At 41.9% G+C, this 21736-nt stretch overlaps 1 protein-coding gene across 5 annotated transcripts in view; it reads left to right on the top strand.

Moving 5' to 3' along the window:
• The window catches only part of ocrl (OCRL inositol polyphosphate-5-phosphatase), a 115303-nt gene that overhangs the window by 7627 nt on the left and 85940 nt on the right, over positions 1 to 21736 (top strand). For 4 of the 5 annotated variants that reach the window (XM_072595077.1, XM_072595078.1, XM_072595080.1 and 1 more), the window contains one exon: positions 20065 to 20156. The exons of the other annotated variant lie outside the window; for it this stretch is intronic. In XM_072595077.1, the coding sequence (XP_072451178.1) occupies positions 20065 to 20156 (92 nt within the window). The remainder of the gene's footprint in view (positions 1 to 20064; positions 20157 to 21736) is intronic. 5 annotated transcript variants of the gene reach the window in all.

Consider the following 21736-nt stretch of genomic DNA (forward strand, 5'->3'; position numbering starts at 1 on the left):
TGTTGTGATTTATTCAAGTTGATCTGCTATTCGATAGAATATGTCAGAAGTTTACCTCTTGTTTAGATATGACTGTCTAAATGCACATATATGAGTCTTTTTGATATGCTTGTGTGATCTATTGATTAGAAGCCTGGATTTGAATCTCTTTACCACCAAACAGTCCTATGTGTAAGAAACATCTGACAGCAAGAGACTCTGTATAAGTGAACACCAATTCCATGCTCCTTTTCAGATAAATCAGAGTCTACTTGTTTTGACATTGCCAAGATGTTTGTAAGGTACTGTGCAAGTGAATGTCCTTGCTTTGCAGTCAATGCACACCAACTTAAAGAAAAGATGTTGAAGTTATGGAATTGTCTACCCCCAGAGTACCAGGCATGTTTGATCAATGGATAAATTGCTGAATTGTTAGACAGCAAGGGAATTGAGTTACATGGGTATAGGGTGCAGTAGTGCACATCATGAGCTTAAATAAATATAGCATTGGTTTAAAAATATAAATGGAAATTATTGAATGATAGATCAGACAGAGACAATTATGACCTTCTCCTGCTCTAATTTGTGTTATGTTATCAAATTCATGTTTTCTGAGATGTGTATCTCTAGAAATTCCATGTTGTTTTGTGTTGCTGCCTCTAAACAACTTTATTCCGGATACTGAACCCTGCTATATGCTGTCTGCAAGCTTATTGTTCCCCTGCACAGTCTATAACTCTTCTATCACCTAGCCCCCACCCCAGCACCCCTCCCCAACCTATTGCCACATTCAGAATGCATTTTGGCAGGTTTTTGTTTTCCTCCAGACTGAGTCTCTGCCAATTATGTTGTAATTGGAAACTGAAGGCAGCTTCTGCTTTTTTTTTAAAATGCAAAATGATGCAAATATTAGGCAAAATACATGAGAGCCACTTCTGACTGTTAGAAATAGTAAAATCCTCTACTGCCAGTCTTTCTTTTATCTCGCCATAATAGAGCATAATAGTTTTTGGATTATTGCAACTTAATTCTCTAATGTTTGTTATAGGTTTGGTAAAGAGAAAGATGATCAGCCAGAGTTGTTAGTTGTGAGATTTGTTATTTTGAGGATCATAGTTTGAAATCTATTTCCATTTATACATTTAGACCAGTGCTTTTTTAAAAACTCTAAATGAGCTTTGTGGTTCCAGGGTATATTTCCCCTTTGATTTTGTGCAATGTTCAACTCTATTAATGTTATTTTTATCCAGAAGCAAAAATCTGTCCCTGCCCATCTAACCTGTATGTAATTCTAGTTCCACCCCAGAATAGGTAGTGTTTAAATCTCAAGTCCACAGTGGTCTAGCCGCTCAGTTGTATAAGTCAAATACCAGTCTAAGATGACAAATCACCACCTCTTTTGTAACCATGGGCGAGAACTAAGGGTCAGATCTGAAAGTGGCACTCAAATCCAAGAAGGAATTAAATGTAATCTTGTGTTAAACTGGTCCTGACTACATCCTTTCTTGATAGTAAAACAATCCATTCCACGAAATCTACCAACTTGCATGACTAGCATTGCACATTGCACATTGCATACTGTCTTTTTACTGGCTGTAATGAAATTGTTACTGTTTATCTTTTAAATGATGAAAAGGCAATTGTAGTCAGTTGCAATATTATGTGCATCATTTTTAGATTGCAAACTATTGGAATGATTTTTGTTAATATTGTCAGAGTATTTAGATTACAATTATTCTGTGGACTGAGAATGCCACTCTTCCTGCTGACTGCATCAGACTCTTGTGATATGTGCTGAAATGCGGATAAGGAAGAAGACAAGATTGCTTGCTATATAATAGTGAAAATATGTTTCATTTATTGAATTCCATTAACAGTAATTTATATAGAAACCTTCATGAAACAATATGTTCCAAACCTTGGATAAAGGAGTTCTTGGAAATGTTGAGACAGTGGTAGAGAAGTTAAGGGAGGTGACCGAAGTAAACTTGAATTACATTTTGAAGAATTTGGAAGAAGAGGAGAGAGATACGGTGATGAGATCCAAAAAGAGTTCTGGAATATAAAGATTTTGCATCTGAAGAATCTTAGACATTGGCCAAAAAAAACACAACAAATGAGACACGAAAGGATGCATACATGGGGTTGGGAAGCCCATTCCTGACTTTCATCTTTTAAAGGCATGTGATTGTATTTGAGTGATCGGGCTTTAGGTTAGAAATCCATGGGGTCTCACAACAAAGGTTCAAATCCTGCTGACTACACTTCTCACCCACTGCGAAGAGGAAGCGGTGGTGTAGTGATAATGTCACTGGGCTAGTCATCCAGAGCCCCAGATCAATGGGTTCACATCCCATCACTTTACCCAACTTGAATGTTACATAGTATTGAGAAAGTTGATGAAGTGATCTCTTCATTTTAGATATGAATTGTGTACAGTTAATATTTTAAGTTAGTTGATAAGTTCTAATGTGAACACAGTGGTCAGGAGAACATAGGAACAGTAGGCTATTTGGAACTTTGGGCCTGCTCTGCCATTCAGTTAAATCGTATCTTATTTGTACCCATGCTGTTTAGCGTGCTTTTGTTCTCTGTCCCTTGATTCCCTTGCCCAACAAAAGTCTGTTAATAATCTTAAATCTCAATTGCCCTACATTCATAGTTTTTTTGAAAGAGCAAGTTCAAACTTCCATTGTGCTCTCTATCCCAGTTCCTCCTACCAGAGGGAATAGCTTATCCCAACCATATTGAGTCAAATCATCATTTTAAACACCTCAACATTTCTATCATCTAAACCCCAAGAAATACAAAACATGTTTATGAAACCTGTTCTTTAAATTCTTTACTCTGATTTCTATCTACATTAGAAGTTATTATGCCAAAAACTGAACATATAAACCAGGTGGGTTCTCCTGAAGACTAAACACAACTGAAACATCATTTCTGTACTTCTGAATTAGTGTTTCCCATCCTGAATATGAGTATGATTGGCATACCATGTCTCTGAACTAGAAGCTTAGCAGCCTCAACTAATGATCCAAATATGTGATCCTGTCACAGTAGCTGGGGGATTCAGTCAATTAAGTAAAATTTAAAATAGGAGATTAGATTCAGTAATGTTCACCATGGTTGCTGGGTTATCTTAGAAATCTATCTGTTCACTAATGTTCGTTAAGAAAGGAACTCTGTCATCTTTGTTAGGTAGGAAAACCAGATGTCCCATTCAGCAACCACCTAGGTTTGGAATACAGGTTGTCCTAGTATATCACGCGTTTCATTAACGCACATTCGCTATGATGCGATTGACAAGTTGGCGACACTGCTTCTAAAGTGCAAATTTTTAAAATGTATATTTGCTGTAATGCGGTTACATTGTCAATACTTAAAATACCGTATTTAAAGCGCAATTTTTCTATGATGCGGGGTTGCAAAGAACACAACCGTCACATTATAGAAGAACTACTTGTATTAAAAAACCATTTCCAGGTCATTTGTTCCTTTATAATTCCAAGAACTTCGAGAGACTTGTACGAAAATTGGAATTGGAGAAAAAGCCTGATACTATCATATCTGTTCCACTGCCCTCACCAGATGGCCTGGCCTGAAGGTGGTAACGCACTCATATTTATAGTCAGTCATGTAGTGGTCCTGGTATTTAACTTGCAAGTAGTGACTCCAGAAACCAATTGGTTTCATGGCGTCAGGTCAAACATAGGTAAAGAAGCTGCCTCCTCATTACAACCTGGTATGCTTCCTTTGCTGGTGAATTAATACTTCTCTGTATTTAATACCTTTGAAGCAACATATAACAAGGGCTCAGAATGAATTCTGGATAAGGACTTCAAGCTTATCACCAAGAGTAGCTGAATAGCATTACTGATTTAAATATATAAAAGTATATAAATGTTCTGCCATATTCTGTCATGAATGGTGGTGAGCAGTTAAACAACTAATGGAAAGCAGCAATGTAACTAAATAAAAAAATACTTGATACCACCTATAAGGAAGCGAGTGCAAAAGATTGAAACATTTGCAACTAGTTTCTACTAAAAATGTGGAGGTTATGTGTTACTGCCTCCTCCTGAGCTCCCACAACCTCAGAATCTAGTAGTCAAAGTATTTTGATTCTCTCCATGCAATATCAGAAACAGCTGGATACATGAAAGGCAAATGGGGTCTTGACAATAGTCTGGCTACAGTGCTGAACACCTGTGCTACAGAGCCAGCTGCACCTGTAACCAAGCTATTCCAGTACAATTACCAAAGCACCAACCAAAGAAGTGGAAGGTTTTTTCCAGGTATTCCCTGTCTTTTTAAGGCAAGGCAAATAAAATCCAGTCAATTTGCACACCGTCAGTCCATTTCAATTGGTAACAGTACCAAGTATTTGCTCATTAATCTGATAATCAGTGCTTAGTTTGTTCTTACAGCCTTTAAACAAATATAGATTAAAGAGCTGATTTGTGGAAGTAACTGCCCTTGACATCAAGACAGCATGTGACTGACTGTGCCATCAAAGGGCACGTGTAAAATTTAGTTCATTAAGAAAACTATTCCTTAGTTGCCATCATACTTGACTCAAAGAAGGATGGCAATGGTTTATGGAGGACAATTATTTGCACACCAAGACATCACTGAAGGAATTCCCGCAGGGACTTTCCTCAGTCCAACCATTCTCATCTGCCTTGAGGTTTGAAGTGAGAATGTTCACCATTGAATATAATGTTTTCCTACTTCCCTTTGTGATGAGAATATTGTTGGCTAGGCCAGTATTATTGCCCATCCTTAAATGCACTTGAGCAGATGTCAGTGAGTTGCTTTCTGTATAGTCTAGAAAAAGAGGCTAGATTCAGTCATGTTGACCACAGTCGCTGGGTTGTCTTAGAAATCCCCGCGCTGGCCTATTACCTGCCCTCAACCTCTTCATTTCCAAACTACCGCCGGGACGTTAACCGCCTCAACCTGTCGACCCCCTTCCCCCACTCCAATCTCTCACCCTCACAATGCGCAGCCCTCCAATCCCTCTGCTCTAATCCCAACCTCACCATTAAGCCAGCCGATAAAGGGGGCACAGTGGTAGTCTGGCGCACTGACCTCTACACCGCTGAAGCCAAACGCCAACTCAAGGACACCTCTTCCTACTGCTCCCTCGACCGTGACCCCACCTCCCATCACCAAACCATCATCTCCCAGACCATACAGAACCTCATCACCTCAGGAGATCTCCCACCCACAGCTTCCAACCTCATAGTCCGGGAACCCCACACTGCCCGGTTCTACCTCCTTCCCAAGATCCACAAGCCTGACCACCCTGGCCGACCCATTGTCTCAGCATGCTCCTGCCCCACTGAACTCATCTCTACCTACCTTGACACTGTCCTACCCCCCTAGTCCAGGAACTCCCCACATACGTTCGAGACACCATCCACACCCTCCACCTCCTCCAAGACTTCCGTTTCCCCGGCCCCCAACGCCTCATCTTCACCGTGGATATCCAATCCCTCTACACCTCCATCCGCCATGACCAGGGCCTCCAAGCCCTCCGTTTTTACCTCTCCAGACGTCCCCAACAGTACCCTTCCACTGACACTCTCATTCGTTTGGCCGAACTGGTCCTCACCCTAAACAATTTCTCCTTTGAATCCTCCCACTTCCTCCAGACCAAAGGCGTAGCCATGGGCACACGTATGGGCCCCAGCTATGCCTGTCTCTTTGTTGGCTATGTAGAACAGTTGATCTTCCGTAATTACACCGGCACCACTCCCCACCTCTTCCTCCGCTACATTGATGACTGCATTGGCGCCACCTCGTGCTCCCGCGAGGAGGTTGAGCAATTCATCAACTTCACCAACACATTCCACCCTGACCTTAAATTTACCTGGACCATCTCTGACACCTCGCTCCCCTTCCTGGACCTCTCCATCTCCATTAGTGACGACCGACTTGACACTGACATTTTTTACAAACCCACCGACTCCCATAGCTACCTGGATTACACCTCTTCCCACCCTATCTCTTGCAAAAATGCCATCCCGTATTCCCAATTTCTCCACCTTTGTCGTATCTGCTCTCAGGAGGACCAGTTCCACCATAGAACACACCAGATGGCCTCCTTCTTTAGAGACCGCAATTTCCCTTCCCACGTGGTTAAAGATGCCTTCCAACGCATCTCGTCCACATCCCGCACCTCCGCCCTCAGACCCCACCCCTCCAACCGTAACAAGGTCAGAACGCCCCTGGTGCTCACCTTCCACCCTACAAACCTTCGCATAAACCAAATCATCTGCCGACATTTCCTCCACCTCCAAAAAGATCCCACCACCAGGGATATATTTCCCTCCCCACCCCTTTCCGCCTTCCGCAAAGACCGTTCCCTCCGTGACTACCTGGTCAGGTCCACACACCCCTACAACCCACCCTCCCATTCTGGCACTTTCCCCTGCCACCGCAGGAACTGTAAAACCTGTGCCCACACCTCCTCCCTCACCTCTATGCAAGGCCCTAAAGGAGCCTTCCACATCCATCAAAGTTTCACCTGCACATCCACTAATATCATTTATTGTATCCGTTGCTCCCGATGTGGTCTCCTCTACATTGGGGAGACTGGGCGCCTCCTAGCAGAGCGCTTTAGGGAACATCTCCGAGACACCCGCACCAATCAACCAAACCACCCCGTGGCCCAACATTTCAACTCCCCCTCCCACTCTGCCGAGGACATGGAGGTCCTGAGCCTCCTTCACCGCCGCTCCCTCACCACCAGACGCCTGGAGGAAGAACGCCTCATCTTCCGCCTCGGAACACTTCAACCTCAGGGTATCAATGTGGACTTCAACAGCTTCCTCATTTCCCCTTCCCCCACTTCATCCTAGTTTCAAACTTCCAGCTCAGCACTGTCTCCTTGACTTGTCCGACCTGCCTATCTTCTTTTCCACCTATCCACTCCACCCTCTCCTCCTTGACCTTCATCTCCTCCCCCACTCACCCATTGTACTGTATGCTACTCTCTCCCCACCCCCACCCTCCTCTAGCTTATCTCTCCACGCTTGAGGCTCACTGCCTTTATTCCTGATGAAGGGCTTTTGCCCGAAATGTCGATTTCGCTGCTCGTTGGATGTTGCCTGAAGTGTTGTGCTCTTCCAGCACCACTAATCCAGTATTTGGTTTTCAGCATCTGCAGTCATTGTTTTTACCTTGTCTTAGAAATCTGCCTATTCACTCATTTTCTATATGCTAGCTATAAGGTTATAGCACGTTCAGCTGACTTTCGTGTAGTTACTTGATTTTCTTGACACACTGCAACGTACATCAAAAATATCTGCTTTAAGTGTTGCAAAAAAGATCAAAAAGCTGTGTGAGATTTGGAATTGGTTGAGTGTTTGTTGACTTATTGAGTTACGAAGTACCACATTGTGCATTTGTTGAGGTGGAGAACAGTTTAGGTAAACTGTATAGTCTACATAAATTAGCATATTATTTACTTAAAGTTCCAGCTAAGCTGCGACAAATTGAAATACACCACACATTACGAACAATGTTCAGAACTTCGAGTCTCTGGACTCTATTAATGCTGTTTTCTCTTCACAGATGATTGTCAGACCTATTGAGCTTCTCCAGCAAATTCTGCTTTTTTTGTTATCTATTTTTGCTTAATCTGTTTCCTGTTAGCAAGATAATATCCATTCATACCAACAGGTTACTTTCTGTAGCATGAGCTTTTATTTTACACAGTAATGTTTGTTGTGGCACCTTTATCAAATGCCTTCTGGAAATCTAAGCATAGTACGTCCACTGGTTCCCTTTCTCTTTCACAAAAGCATGTTCAGTTTGTCTGCCATTTTCTTATTTTTTCCTTAGAATGAGTTTCTGGGAAGTAATATAGGACAGGCAGTCATTTTCAAAACTTTTGGATTTTAATATGAACAGGTGACAAGATTTTCTGTGTTTCTAGCATAATAGGAGTGTAGTTTTTCCACATTTTTATTTTTCTCAATTCTGTTTTTTGTTGTTTATGTTCTGTCCAATCTTTTGACCTGCAGTCTGTGTTTTCACAATTATTTGCAATTTAATTATCAATGGATATTGGGTCTGCTGCTTAAACTTTTTCTTTCTCTTTGAAATGTAATTGTTCTGTGTATTCTGAAATATCTGCCACTGCATCTCTATTATCTTATTCCTTAACTACATACAATTATATATGAAATAGGAGTAGAAACACATCTTTTAATCCTTCAAGCCTTTTCTATCATTCAATAAGATCATGGTTGATCTGTTTGTGTTTTCACTTCCACCTTCCTCTCTTCAACCTCCATTTATTTCTCTAAATGTTATATAAACGCAATCAGGTGAAAGTGGAAAAAGTGTCAAAAACACACAGTTAATGGTGTTTTATTTCAATATGTGCTGCATTCAGAACAACAATGAAGTCATGGCACAAATAGAGATCTGATCTTGTGTCCAGTGTGGAGACACAGTTACAAGGAGATCAAAGCTTGTATGTGACTATTGGAAAGTACAGGAAGGATGGTGAGGAGCTGGACATTAATCTGAGTAATAGAGGATGTGTTGGTTGTCATCTTGCAAAGTTCTGTAGCTTCTTAAACAGTTCTGGCAGATTGGGGGGGTAATAAACGTATCCTCATTGTTTCAAATGAGGAGGAAGAAAACCAGGAATTACAGTCTGGTTAGCTAACAGAGCCTAGAGATGTACTCCACTCCTAGCTGGGAGTCTAGATATTTTCTAATCAAACTATTCAGATATTATTACACACCTCTGCAGCAAGTGGAACTTGAACCCAGGCCTCCTGGTTCAGAAGTACAGTCATGGAATGTTTAATAAAGAATGTGACATCAGCACACATTGAAACTGCCAATGGCATTGCACACAGCATGGATTAGGTAAAAAAGGAAATTATTTGACAAACCAGTTGGAGTTTTTTTGAGGAAATAACTAGTAGAATGGACGAAGAAATACCAGTGGATGTGGTGTATTTTGACTTGTGATAAAGTCCCACATTAGACGTTATTGTGTAAAATCAAAGCTTATGAGATTGGTGGTAATAAACAAATGGATTAAGAATTTGTTAGCAGACATGAAACCCATTATTCTTACTGTTATCTTTGAAGATGGAGCTTAAAAATGTGTTGCTGGAAAAGCGCAGCAGATCAGGCAGCATCAAAGAAGGAGAATCGACGTTTCGGGCCTTAGCCCTTCTGCAGGAATGATTCCTGAAGAAGGACTTAAGCCAAAACGTCGATTCTCCTTCTCCTTTGATGCTGCCTGATCTGCTGCGCTTTTCCAACAACACATTTTTAAGCTCTGATCTCCAGCATCTGCAGTTCTCACTTTCTCCTACTATCTTTTGAAGTTGAAAGTGTTGACAATTGGAGTACTGCAGGGATCAGCATTTGTGCCCAGCTATTCAGAATACCTATCAATGAGTTGGATGGTGGAATTGAGTAATATTTCAAAGTTTGCTGACAACACCAAACCTAAGTAGCAATGACAATAGTGAGGAGGACATAACAACTTCAGGATAATTTTAGACAAGTCAAATGAGTGGGCAAAAAAATTGTAGATGCAATAACGAAATGGACAAATGTGCATTCTCTACATTGGAGGAAAAAACCAGAATGGCAAAATATTATTTAGATAGTGGGAAATTGGAAAATGTTGATCTACAAAGGAATTTTGGTGTCCCTGTGCATCAGTTGTCAGAAGCAAGCATGCAGGGACAGCAACCACGGTATGTTGGCCTTCAGAATTTGTACAGTGCTTTGGTCAGATCACACCTGAAGCAATTACTTGCAGTTTTGGTCGCTTTGCCTTGTTAACAATATATTTGCTAATGAATGTTCACAAAATTAATTCCTCCAATTATGGGTTGGTTGTACAATGAGAAAGTGGGTAGGCTAGTCCTGTATTTATTGAAGTTTAGAAGCATGAGAGAATCTCTCAAAATTCTGACAGGCTGGTCAGACTGGATGGACGGAAGATGTTTCTCTCTGGCTAGGGGATCTAGAACAAGGGATCGTGGTCTCAGGATTGGATTGAGATAAGGCACTTCTTTACTTGGGATGGTGAACCCATGGGGTTTTCTTCCAATAAACTTTGGAAGCAAAATCACTGACTATTTTAGATTAGATTCCCTACAGCGTGGAAACAGGCCCTTTGGCCCAACAAGTCCACACTGGCCCTCCAAAGAGTAACCCACCCAGACTCATTTCCCTACATTTACCCCTGACTAATGCACCTAACACTGTGGGCAGTTTAGCATGGCCAGTTCTCCTGACTTGCACATCTTTTGGAATGTGGGAGGAAACTGGAGCATGTGGAGGTAACCCACGCAGTCACAGGGAGAATGTGCAAACTCCACACACTTACCCAAGGCCGGAATCAAACCTGGATCCCTGGCTCTGTAAAGCAGCAGTGCTAACCACTGAGCCACTGTGTCGCCCGAAAGAAATGGATATCCAGAAGTTAAATGCCTCACTGATAATGAGGAGGGTGCAGGACTATGATGGTAAGTTTGAGAATCAGCCATGGCATTGTTGAATGGCAGAGTGGAATCGATGGTCTGAATTGGCGATTCCTGATCCTATTTTCTATGTACAATACAAAGGATAGCAACTCATTAGCCACTTTTTGTGCTGTAACTGCGTACTAATGTTTTGGGATTCCCGTACTAGCATACCTAGATCTCTGTGCATGTTCAGATTTCTGCAGTCATTTTAGAGACATGGAGATGTACAGCATGGAAACAGACCCTTTGGGCCAACCTGCCCATACCGACCAGATATCCCAACCCAATCTACTCCCAGCTGCCAGCACCCGGTCCACATCCCTCCATTTATGACTGAGATTGAAAAGAGTATCTTGTTTCTCAAGATAAATTATTTGCGTTCCTTCCCTGAAACTGATTTATTTGCGTTTTAGAAGTTATTTTGATGTATTACAGCAGATTTTTTGATATTTTGTTGCAAATAGCCTTGTTCTTCCTTGTATAAAGCCTTTCTTCTGTCTTAAGTTTAGATATTAAAGGAATTTTCTAACCTTTCCCACAAAAAAAATCCTGAAGAGAATGATTTTAAATGTAGCACTGGCACCACCCCCCACCTTTTCCTCTGCTACATCGATGACTGTATCAGCGCTGCCTTGTGCTCCCATGAGGAGGTTGAACAGTTCATCCACTTTACCAACACCTTCCACCCCGACCTCAAATTTACCTGGACCTTCTCAGACTCCTCCCTCCCCTTCCTAGACCTTTCCATTTCTATCTCAGGCGACCGAATCAACACGGACATTTGCTATAAAGTGACCGACTCCCACAGCTACCTAGACTATACCTCCTCCCACCCTGCCCCCTGTAAAAACGCCATCCCATATTCCCAATTCCTTCGTCTCCGCCGCATCTGCTCCCAGGAGGACCAGTTCCAATACCATACAACCCAGATGGCCTCCTTCAAAGACCGTAATTTCCCCCCAGACGTGATTGATCGATGCCCTCCACCACATCTCCTCCATTTGCCGCTCCTCTGCCCTTGAGCCCCGCTCCTCTAATCGCCACCAGGACAGAACCCCACTGGTCCTCACGTACCACCCCACCAACCTCCATATACATCATATCATCTGTCGTCATTTCTGCCACCTCCAAACGGATCCCAGGGACATATTTCCCTCCCCTCCCCTCCCCATATCAGCCTTCCGAAAAGACCACTCCCTCCGTGACTCCCTCATCAGGTCCACACACCCCACCAACCCAACCTCCACTCCCGGCACCTACCCCTGCAACCGCAAGAAATGCAAAACGTGCGCCCACACCTCCCCCCTTACTTCCCTCCAAGACCCCAAGGGATCCTTCCATATCCACCACAAATTCACCTGCACCTCCACACATCATTTATTGCATCCGCTGCACCCGATATGGCCTCCTCTATATTGGGGAGACAGGCCGCCTACTTGCGGAACGTTTCAGAGAACACCTCTGGGACACCCGGACCAACCAACCCAACCACCCCTTGGCTCAACACTTCAACTCCCCCTCCCACTCCACCAAGGACATGCAGGTCCTTGGACTCCTCCATCGTCAGACCATGGCAACACGACGATTGGAGGAAGAGCGCCTCATCTTCTGCCTGGGAATCCTCCAACCACAAGGGATGAACTCAGATTTCTCCAGTTTCCTCATTTCCCCTCCCCCCACCTTGTTTCAGTCAAATCCCTCGAACTCAGCACCGCCTTCCTAACCTGCAATCTTCTTCCTGACCTCTCCACCCCCACCCCACTCCGGCCTATCACCCTCACCTTGACCTCCCTCCACTTATCGCATTCCCAACGCCCCTCCCCCAAGTCCCTCCTCCCTATCTTTTATCTTAACCTGCTGGACACACTTTCCTCATTCCTGAAGAAGGGCTTATGCCTGAAACGTCGATTCTCCTGTTCCTTGGATGCTGCCTGACCTGCTGTGCTTTTCCAGCAACACATTTTCAACAATATCCATGACTGGACAAGGAGAAATTTCCTCCAATTAAATGTTGGCAATAAAAAAGTGATTGGTTTTTTTTAGCCCATCGCAACTTCTGCTGCACACTCCCAACTCGAATCCTCTCGGCAGCAATTGTCTGAATCTAAACTGGACTCTCCGCAAGCATTTTTAAATATTTGACCCTGAGTTGAATTTCCTACCACATAGTTGCGCTAGTACTTTCTATTACATCATGCTTCAAATTCAAACTAATTGCTTCTTTAAATTGTTCCTCACCACCTTCCTCATTCCTGAAGAAGGGCTCATGCCCGAAACGTTAATTCTCCTGCTCCTTGGATGCTGCTGACCTGCAGCGCTTTTCCAGCAACACATTTTCAGCTAGCAATATCTTAGGTCAATATAAGCTCTAAAGTCCTCAGTATCCAGAGCACAAAATGACCTCCTTCAGTATGAAAAAATAAAATTCATCCCAAGTAACATTATTCATTCAATTGTTACTTATTCTATTTTACGTTGACAATAATAATTTTCTAACAATTTTTAATGGCTGATATTTTGTAAACTTTTTTTTGTAAACTCTACAATGCTTCTCATTTATGCTTGAATATTGTAGTTCGGTAGCAGCACCGGGTAAATGACAAATCGTTTCTTTTTTTCTCTCTCTGTCTCTGTCTGTCTCTCTCTCTCTCCCTCTCTCTCCCCCCCTCTGTCCCCCCCCCCACCCCGTCCCACCCCCACCCCCCCTGTCCCTCCCGTCTTTTCCTCTCTCTTTTGTATGTTTCTTTCTCCACGGGACCTTGAACTTTAAGGTCCCATAATCTAATGTCATTTGATATGCGTTTCCTGCTGTGCTTGGCACACTATAGTTCCAGAGTAGGCGGGGACAAAACAATTCTCTTGTTATAGCACACTTCAGTGTATTCCCAGATGAAATTTGCATTTCGGGCTCCAGACTCAAAATTTTTAAGTCTGCCTTTTGAGGGAGACCTGCTGCAAACATTCCCAACAGTAATCAACTAATGTCCTAGGTAAGGTTAGTGGTTTTTTTTCTAGTCACAGATTTTACTTTTGAGTTCTGTATTACAAGTTTAGCAAAGGACAAAAATTGAGGAATTTCTTAGTTCTGTCATTTTTGTCCTTTTTAATGTTCATATTGAAAATGTGTACACATCTATTTCTGCTTAATTGTTCATTATTAGACATTACCAGTTGAAAGAATTCTCTTTAGATTTATTCCAACTTAACCAATTTGTCACTCTGTCAAAGGGCAGACTTAGTTGAAAGTTACTGATACTGTACACAATTGATCCCTTGAAATATTAATTTTTTTTGGATGCAATGTACCTCGCAAAAATTAGTTGCAGGCTTTTCGTTATGTGGTCAGATTGAAAATGGTGAACAGTTGTTAAAATTCTTAATTATTCAAATATATTTGTGCAGTATGAAAAGAGGGGTGCACATTGAATGTGCAGGGGTGCAGCATGAATTCCTAACTGTCCGCCTCAGCTTATTAAACTTCAGCCGTACCATGCTGTTTAAATTTGTTTTCTTTTTTTTGAGTTTGAGTTTGGTTTCTTGCATCCCTTTCCAGATAAATAAAGACATAAACTTTGACTTCAGAGTTCAGGAAGTCAGTGTTATATATAGTCAAAGGAATCTTATTTTAGATGGGTGGCAGATTCCAACATTAACTGAGATCTGACGTGAGATAAATGCAAGGTGCTGCATTTTGGAAAAGCAAATCTTAGCAGGACTTATTCACTTAATGGTAAAGTCCTAGGGAGTGTTGCTGAACAAAGAGACCTTGGAGTGCAGGTTCATAGCTCCTTGAAAGTGGAGTCGCAGGTAGATAGGATAGTGAAGAAGGTGTTTGGTATGCTTTCCTTTATTGGTCAGAGTATTGAGTACAGGAGTTGGGAGGTCACGTTGGGGCTGTACAGGACATTGGTTGGCCACTGTTGAAATATTGCGTGCAATTCTGGTCTCCTTCCTATCAGAGAGATTTGTGAAAATTGAAAGGGTTCAGAAAAGATTTACAAGGATGTTGCCAGGGTTGGGGGATTTGAGCTATCGGGAGAGGTTGAATAGACTGGGGCTGTTTTCCCAGGAGCATCGGAGGCAGAGGGGTGACCTTCGAGGTTTACAAAATTTATGAAGGGCATGGATAGGATAAATAGACAAAATCTTTTCCCTGGAGTGGGGGAGCCCAGAACTAGAAGGCATAGGTTTAGGGTCAGAGGGGAAAGATATAAAAGAGACCCAAGAGGCAACTTTTTCATGCAGAGGGTGGTATGTATATGGAATGAGCTGCCAGAGGATGTGGTGGAGGCTGGAACAATTGCAACATTTAAGAGGCATTTGGATGGGTATATGAATAGGAAGGGTTTGGAGGGAAATGGGCCGGGTGCTGGCAGGTGGGACTAGATTAGGTTAGGATATCTGGTTGGCATGGACGAGTTGGACTGAAGGGTCTGTTTCCGTGCTGTACATCTCTATGACTCTAAGTGGTCTAATGCTCTTTGTAACTTGCGTGAAATTAGTCAAAAAAAAATTTTAATGTCCTATTTTGGCCATACATTTTTGTCTTGACTCCTTACATTAAAGAGATTGAAAAGAATGTGGATGGTATACAAAAGTTATTTCAAAGCCATTTTTCTTTAAATACATTGTAATTTGTTTTTGTTATGATTTGGAGATGCCGGTGTTGGACTGGGGTGTACAAAGTTAAAAATCACTGATGAAGGAGCAGTGCTCTGAAAGCTAGTGCTTCCAATTAAACCTGTTGGACTATAACCTGGTGTTGTGTGATTTTTAACTTTATTTTGTGTTGATATTCAATTTGGTTGGCTTGGTATGTTTCAAGTACAGACAGCTGACTTTGTGGAAGCAGATTTGATTTTGAATTCAATTGTCCTAAGAATTTGAGGAAGACATAAGTCAGGCCTGTAGCAAAGATGGGTCTGTGAGTCATTATTGATTTGACAGACAGCTCTGTGACTTTGTTATGGGTTAACCTATGGCCTGCATTTAACAACTTTTAAGATAAATGTGTGGTTTTAAGATTGCTTTATTTCTTATGAATCTATTCAATAATACTGGAGAAACTCAGCAGGTTTGATACTATCATCAGAGAAAGGAGTCATATTGGACAAACAGTAACTGTTTCTTACTCTCCACAGATGTTGGCAGACTTGTTGAGTTTCTCTAGCCCTTCATTTTCAAATCTCCAGCATCCATGATATTTTGGTTTTATTATGAAGAAGTAAAGGAGCCAGGTTATAAGGAATTGTTTTATGTTTGGTGGTGAGGAATACTATTTTTTAGGTTGGCATGATGACTCAGTGGTGAACACTGCATTTCTCTCAGTAACAGGGACCCAGGTTTGATTCTAGCGTTGGGCGACTGTCAGTGTGGAGTTGGCACTTTCTCTCCGTGTCCACGTTTACTGCGGGTGCTCTGATTTCCTCCCACAGTCCAAAGATGTGTAGGTTAGGTGAGTTGGCCATGCTAAATTGTGCTGTAGTGTCCAGGGATGTGCAGGCTAGATGGATTAGCCATGGAGAATGCAGGATTAACAGGATAGGGTAGGAGGATGGGTTTTGAGGGTTGATGTAGAAACTGGGCTCCCACATTGTGGGGATTCTGTGAAATCTGTGGAGAGCCTTGCAATAACTAATCTAGTTGCATGCTTGTCGCCTGTTGTGATGTATCACATTAGTTTTGTATCCCTTTGTGCCTCTGCCTGTTCAATAATGCTCCACGCACCTCTATTCCACTGCTTCCAGCATTGTCTAATTATCTGTAAATAATAGGTGTCACACTAGAGTCAGTGGTAGCACTTTAACCTCTTATTTCCAGCCATGAACGAGAAACTTGATTGCGTAATCTAGATTGGCTCTGCATTTTATTAATGAGAATTGCCTTATTAGAGGTGCTTTCTTTTGAATAATATCTTAAACTGAAAGCCAATGTGCTGTTTCTGGGTAAGTAAAATATTCATTTATTAGTAATGCCAAAGGATTGAACAAAACTTCCAGATCATTTGAATTGATATTCATTTACAAAACCACCACTCCATGGTCAGAAAACCTGTCCATGGCTGGGCCATTACTAAAGTTCATTTGAATTCCTTAATTGTACTGAAATTAATTTCATCATTTAAGCTTTTTGTTTGTAAAGTTAGCAATGTGGAGTCCACTGTATAAAGTACCATATGACTGATTCTATGATACCAATTTGTTTTTTGATAACCGGATATAGGAAGTAAATACTCATTTAAAACTATATGGTTATTGAAAAGCATAAAATTGAAAAGAAACCGCTGGTAATGATAGTTGGCCACTAATGGTAGTTGACTATGGAATAGGTCACCTAAAGCAAATTGTTGAAGGCCTGGAAGGTAAATAATTTCAAATTATACATGTAATGGGTAGAGTCAAAAGATGCCTATGAATGTTTTACAGAAGTTACATCAACGAGTGTGTTTCTTGAGTTCCTTCTCATTCATTGTGAGCATTTCAAACTGCTCCATGTGGAATTAATTACTTCACTTTGTAGTCATCAGACCTTTGTAACAAGAATACATATGCCAGGTTTCATGATTTTTGCCTCTTCATGTGACTCAGTTTGCTAATCCTGGATCTGCATACCTTTGGCACAGAGGGCAGGAATTGCCCTGAAGAATAAAGAAAATTTTCAGCCTAGGAACAGGCCCTTCTGCCCTCCAAGCCTGAGCTGATCCAAATCTACTGTCTAAACCTGTCGCCCAATTCCTAATCATTTGTATCCCTCTGCTCCCCACCTACTCATGCATCTGTCCAGCTTTCTGCTACTCCACCAATCTTCATGTCATCTGAAAACTTACTGATCAAACCAACAATGCCCTCTTCTAGATGATTTATGTATATGACAAACAACAGTGGCCCCAGTACAGATCCATGTAGAACACCACTGGCCACTTTTCTCCATTTCGAGAAACTCCCGTCAACTAATACTCTCTGTCTCCTGTTGCTCAACCAGTTCTTTATCCACCGAGCTAGAACACCCTGCACACCATGTGACTTCATTTTCTCTATTAATTTACCATGGGGAACCTTATCAAATGCCTTACTATATGGCATCTGCAGTCCTTCCTTCATCTATCAACTTGGTCACTTCCTCGAAGAACTCTTAAGTTGGTAAGGCACGATCTACCCCGCACAAAACCATGTTTCCTATCACTGATCAGCCCATTCTTTTCCAAATATAAAGAGATTTTATCCCTCAGTACCTTCTCTAGCAATTTTCCCACCACTGATGTTAGGCTCACTAGTCTGTAGTTACCTGGAATATCCCTACTACCATTCTTGTGGAGGGGAACAATATGAGCAACCCTCCAGTCCTTCGGCACCTCACCTGTGTTTAAGGATGCTACAAAGATATCTGTCAGGGCCCCAGCTCTTTCCTCTCTTGCCTCCCTCAGCAACCTGGGATAGATCTCATCCGGTCCTGGGGATTTGTCCACCTTAATAACCTCTAGCCTTCTTGTTGACTTAACTAGAGAATGTGGTATGATATTTCAAGCTTATCTGTGCTGCCATTCCTTTTGTTTTTATTGTTTCACTACTGCATTTTTTAAAAATGCGGTAACTTTCTGCCCGCTTTGCAGCTTTTGAGTCTCCAGATTATCCTTAAAGTATTTTCTCTGTCCTTGTTGAGATTGAGCTCCACCCTTAAATTGTGAAAACTTGATCTGCTTTGGATTTGCTTTGAGTATTTTAACATGCAAAGTACAATGTCAGTACAACGAGATAAGCTGTCCACTATTTCAGATAACAAATTAATGATTACTTAATCAGATTCTTGTGTTCAGCTTGAGCCCACAGATTAAGGGAAATACTAATTGTATAATAGCAAATACATGGTTGACTAGTGGAAGCTAAAGTTTACACACTTTTCAAGAAGTTTCACTACTTGCATGTTTTATTGAAGTCTCTAGTTCCGCAAAGCTGTGCCGTGGTTTCATACCTCACTTCTACCAAAGAAAGCCCAAGGTGCGTTTTGTTGGGGGGACATCTTCCCCTTATATCCCTACAAAAGCAGTCTTCTATGGATTTTGGAGATCAGAAGTAATAACCAATAAAATGTTGGAAATAAACAGCAGGTCTGACAGTATCCCTGCAGAGAGAAACAGAGGATGGAATTTAATGGTCTTGGAACATGTTGCAGGTATTTTAATCCAACTAGCTACATGAAGTTCTGGTCAGTATTTAAAGCAGCTTTGGTTATACCAATGGGGAGACTGACTCAACTGAAAATCCTGAAGACATTTCTGACAAAACAAAGTACTTATGTACATTTTAGTCAACTTGAGCCCATTCTGTTGTATGCTAACTACATCACATCACACCGGATATTTATTCATTTGCCAATTTAAAATGCGTAGCCACGTTCTTGACCAATCTCAACTTGTGCATGTATACATGTCAGTGGTATGCAGGTAGCATCTGTTATCTCGAGGTTACAGCATGTGTTCTTGAGCTTTGACCCTCCCCAACACCCTTATCTTATGCCAAAGTCCTTTTCAGTCATAATATTCTCCTTTTGTCCTTTGTCCTTGTTTAACTGTCTGGTACTTTTCCACTATTTCATTGTTAATCCTTTAACACTACCTATACACTGGTCTTATTCCCTCTTCAGAACTGGGCTGATCCACTGACTGCAAAGATGGTGGCAACTCTATTACAACCATCCCAGGATTCCCCCAGATCTGATTTTAATGTAATCACACACCTATCTGGTTGGCAATCGGATCTGTGATGTCTTCTGAGCAGATCTAGTCTTTGAGAGCTACAATCTAAATCAGAGTTGGCAGCTCTCCAGTAAAGGCAGCTAAGTGGAGTCCTGTAGGAAAATTAGGTGAGGTAGGATCACTGGGGTCAAGAAAGGAGTTTAAAATGTGTGCAGATGCTCTTCCCATGTGAGGAAACCCACATTACTGGTGGGGTCTTGATGCTTTTTGGAGTTTAACAGCCAGCATTCCCCCTTGACATGAACCATCCCCTACTTCTACTCAAGTACATCAATGATGGGGTGAGGTTCTTTTTTCAGAGTCACTTAAAAGCCTCAATTGGCCTTCAGGCAGGAAGTCCATTCTCAACCCTGTTAATTGGGCTAGACGGGAAGGCAACAAGTCCTCCTTGTGATTCCTGATCCATTATGATGTCCCCACCCTCTACCTATCCTTCTCAAACCACCTTGCAGGAATTTTGCATTATATTTTGTTAAGTGAAGCAAATGTCACAGGCCTGAAACATTAGCTTTCTTTGACTCTCCACGTGTTGCTAGATCTACTGAGTTTCTCTATTATAGAATCCCTACAGTGAGAAAGCAGGCCATTCGGCCCATCAAATCCACACCGACTCTCCAAAGAGCATCTCACCCAGACCTGCCCATCCCTGTAACCCTGCATTTCCCATTGCTAACCCATCTAGCTTGGACACTGTATCCTTTGTTGATATTTATAACAGTTTCCTGTTTTGCACTTTAGTATTGAAGCTTTGACAAACTTGTTGCAGTTATTCAGCAATAAAGTTGATAGAGGTGGTTTGTTTTCTTATTTCAGATTGTTCATCTCTGCAACTTCAGAAGCTAATGTTGGAACTATCGCATGTCAAACAGTGATCCCCATTAATAACCAGTTTCACATTATACAAGGTACAAGGAGCAGCAGCTCCAACAATTTTGAATCTGGGATAATGCCCGACTTTAATAGTTATAATGGGAAATGGATGTGCATTTTTAATCACTTTAATCTTACTCTTCTTTCTGTAACTATTTTCTTATCCAGTAATACAATTGTTTTCTCATAAAACCAGTTTGAATGTGAGTTAATTAGATAGTTTAATGATTTGATGTTAGTATTGTGATGAGGTGTACTGCAGTATGATGTATTTTAGGATCTGCAGTTCTTGTATGGTTTGAGCTATAGATTGGAACAAATGCTGAGCATAAGTTAATTCTTCAATACAAGAAAAAGGGAGGAAAATACAAAGATAAAACTCTCAGGCTCAATTGCATTTTGAGCATCAATGGCATGATTCTGGCAGTAGCCCAAGTGAAGTTTACTTTTGTGTATGCGGCAGAATTGTGCATGTGTTGATGGAATCCTTACCCAATCTTGGCTAATCATCGAAGGGTTAGTGGCAAGGTACTGGCATGCATAGAGGATTGGCTGACTGGTAGAAGGCAAAGTGTAGGGATAAAGGAGTCTTTTTCAAGATGGTTGCCAATGGCTACTGAAGTCCTGTTGAGACCAAAACTATTTATGTTATACTTTAATGATCTGGACGAAGTAACTGAGCACCCTCGTTGCTAAGGGTGCAGATGACATAGTGTTGAGGGAGCATAGAGGCTGCAGAATGACCTAAGCTAGGAGAGTGGGCAAAGTGATGATAGACAGAATACAATATGGGAAAGAGTGTGAGGTTATGCAATTTGGGAGGAAAATTAGAAGTGTAGAATGTTTTCTAAACTGGGTGAGGCTTCAGAAATCTCAAGCACAAAAAGGATTTGGAGTCCTAGTTCAGGTTCCTCTTAAGGTTAGCATGAGGTTTAGTTGGTTATGAAGGTAAATGCAATGTTAGTATTCGTTTCAAAATGGCTAGAAGGCATGAGCAAAGATTTACTGCTGAGGCTGTATGAGGCACTGGTTAGACTATGTTTAGAATATTTTGGGTCCACTGTCTAAGGATTGCTGGCATTGGAGGAGATTCTGTTTTGGGCCCCGTATCTGAGGAAAGATGTGTTGGTCCAGGCGAGATTTACAAGAATGATCCTGGGGGTGAAGGGGCTGATAGATAAATGGGAGGGGGTGGGCTTGGGGGAAAGGTAGCTGAGAATGTGATAGGTAGATGGAGGTGAGGGAGGAGGATAGAGCGTAAAAATGGGAGAGCTGATGGACAGATCAGGAGGGTGGTGCTGAGTTGGAGGCGTGGGACTGGGATAATGTGGGGAGAGGGGAAAATGAGGAAACTGTTGAAATCCACTTTTATCCCGTGGAGTCCCAAGATGGAATATGAGGCGTACTTCCTCCAGGTGTTGGGTGGTAAGGGTTTGACGATGGAGCCTCACGAGGGAGTCTAGGAGGGAATAGTCTCTCTCTGGAATGCTGATAGGGATGGGGACAAAAATATATCTCGGTGGGATCCATTTGTAGATGGCGGAGGATGATGCGATGTATGTGGAAAGTGAGGACTGGGGTGGGGGGGGGGTGGGGTGGATTCTGTCCTTGTTGC

Source organism: Chiloscyllium punctatum, chromosome 25 (genome assembly GCF_047496795.1).
Source record: "Chiloscyllium punctatum isolate Juve2018m chromosome 25, sChiPun1.3, whole genome shotgun sequence".
In the NCBI taxonomy this organism is placed as follows: Eukaryota; Metazoa; Chordata; class Chondrichthyes; order Orectolobiformes; family Hemiscylliidae; genus Chiloscyllium; species Chiloscyllium punctatum.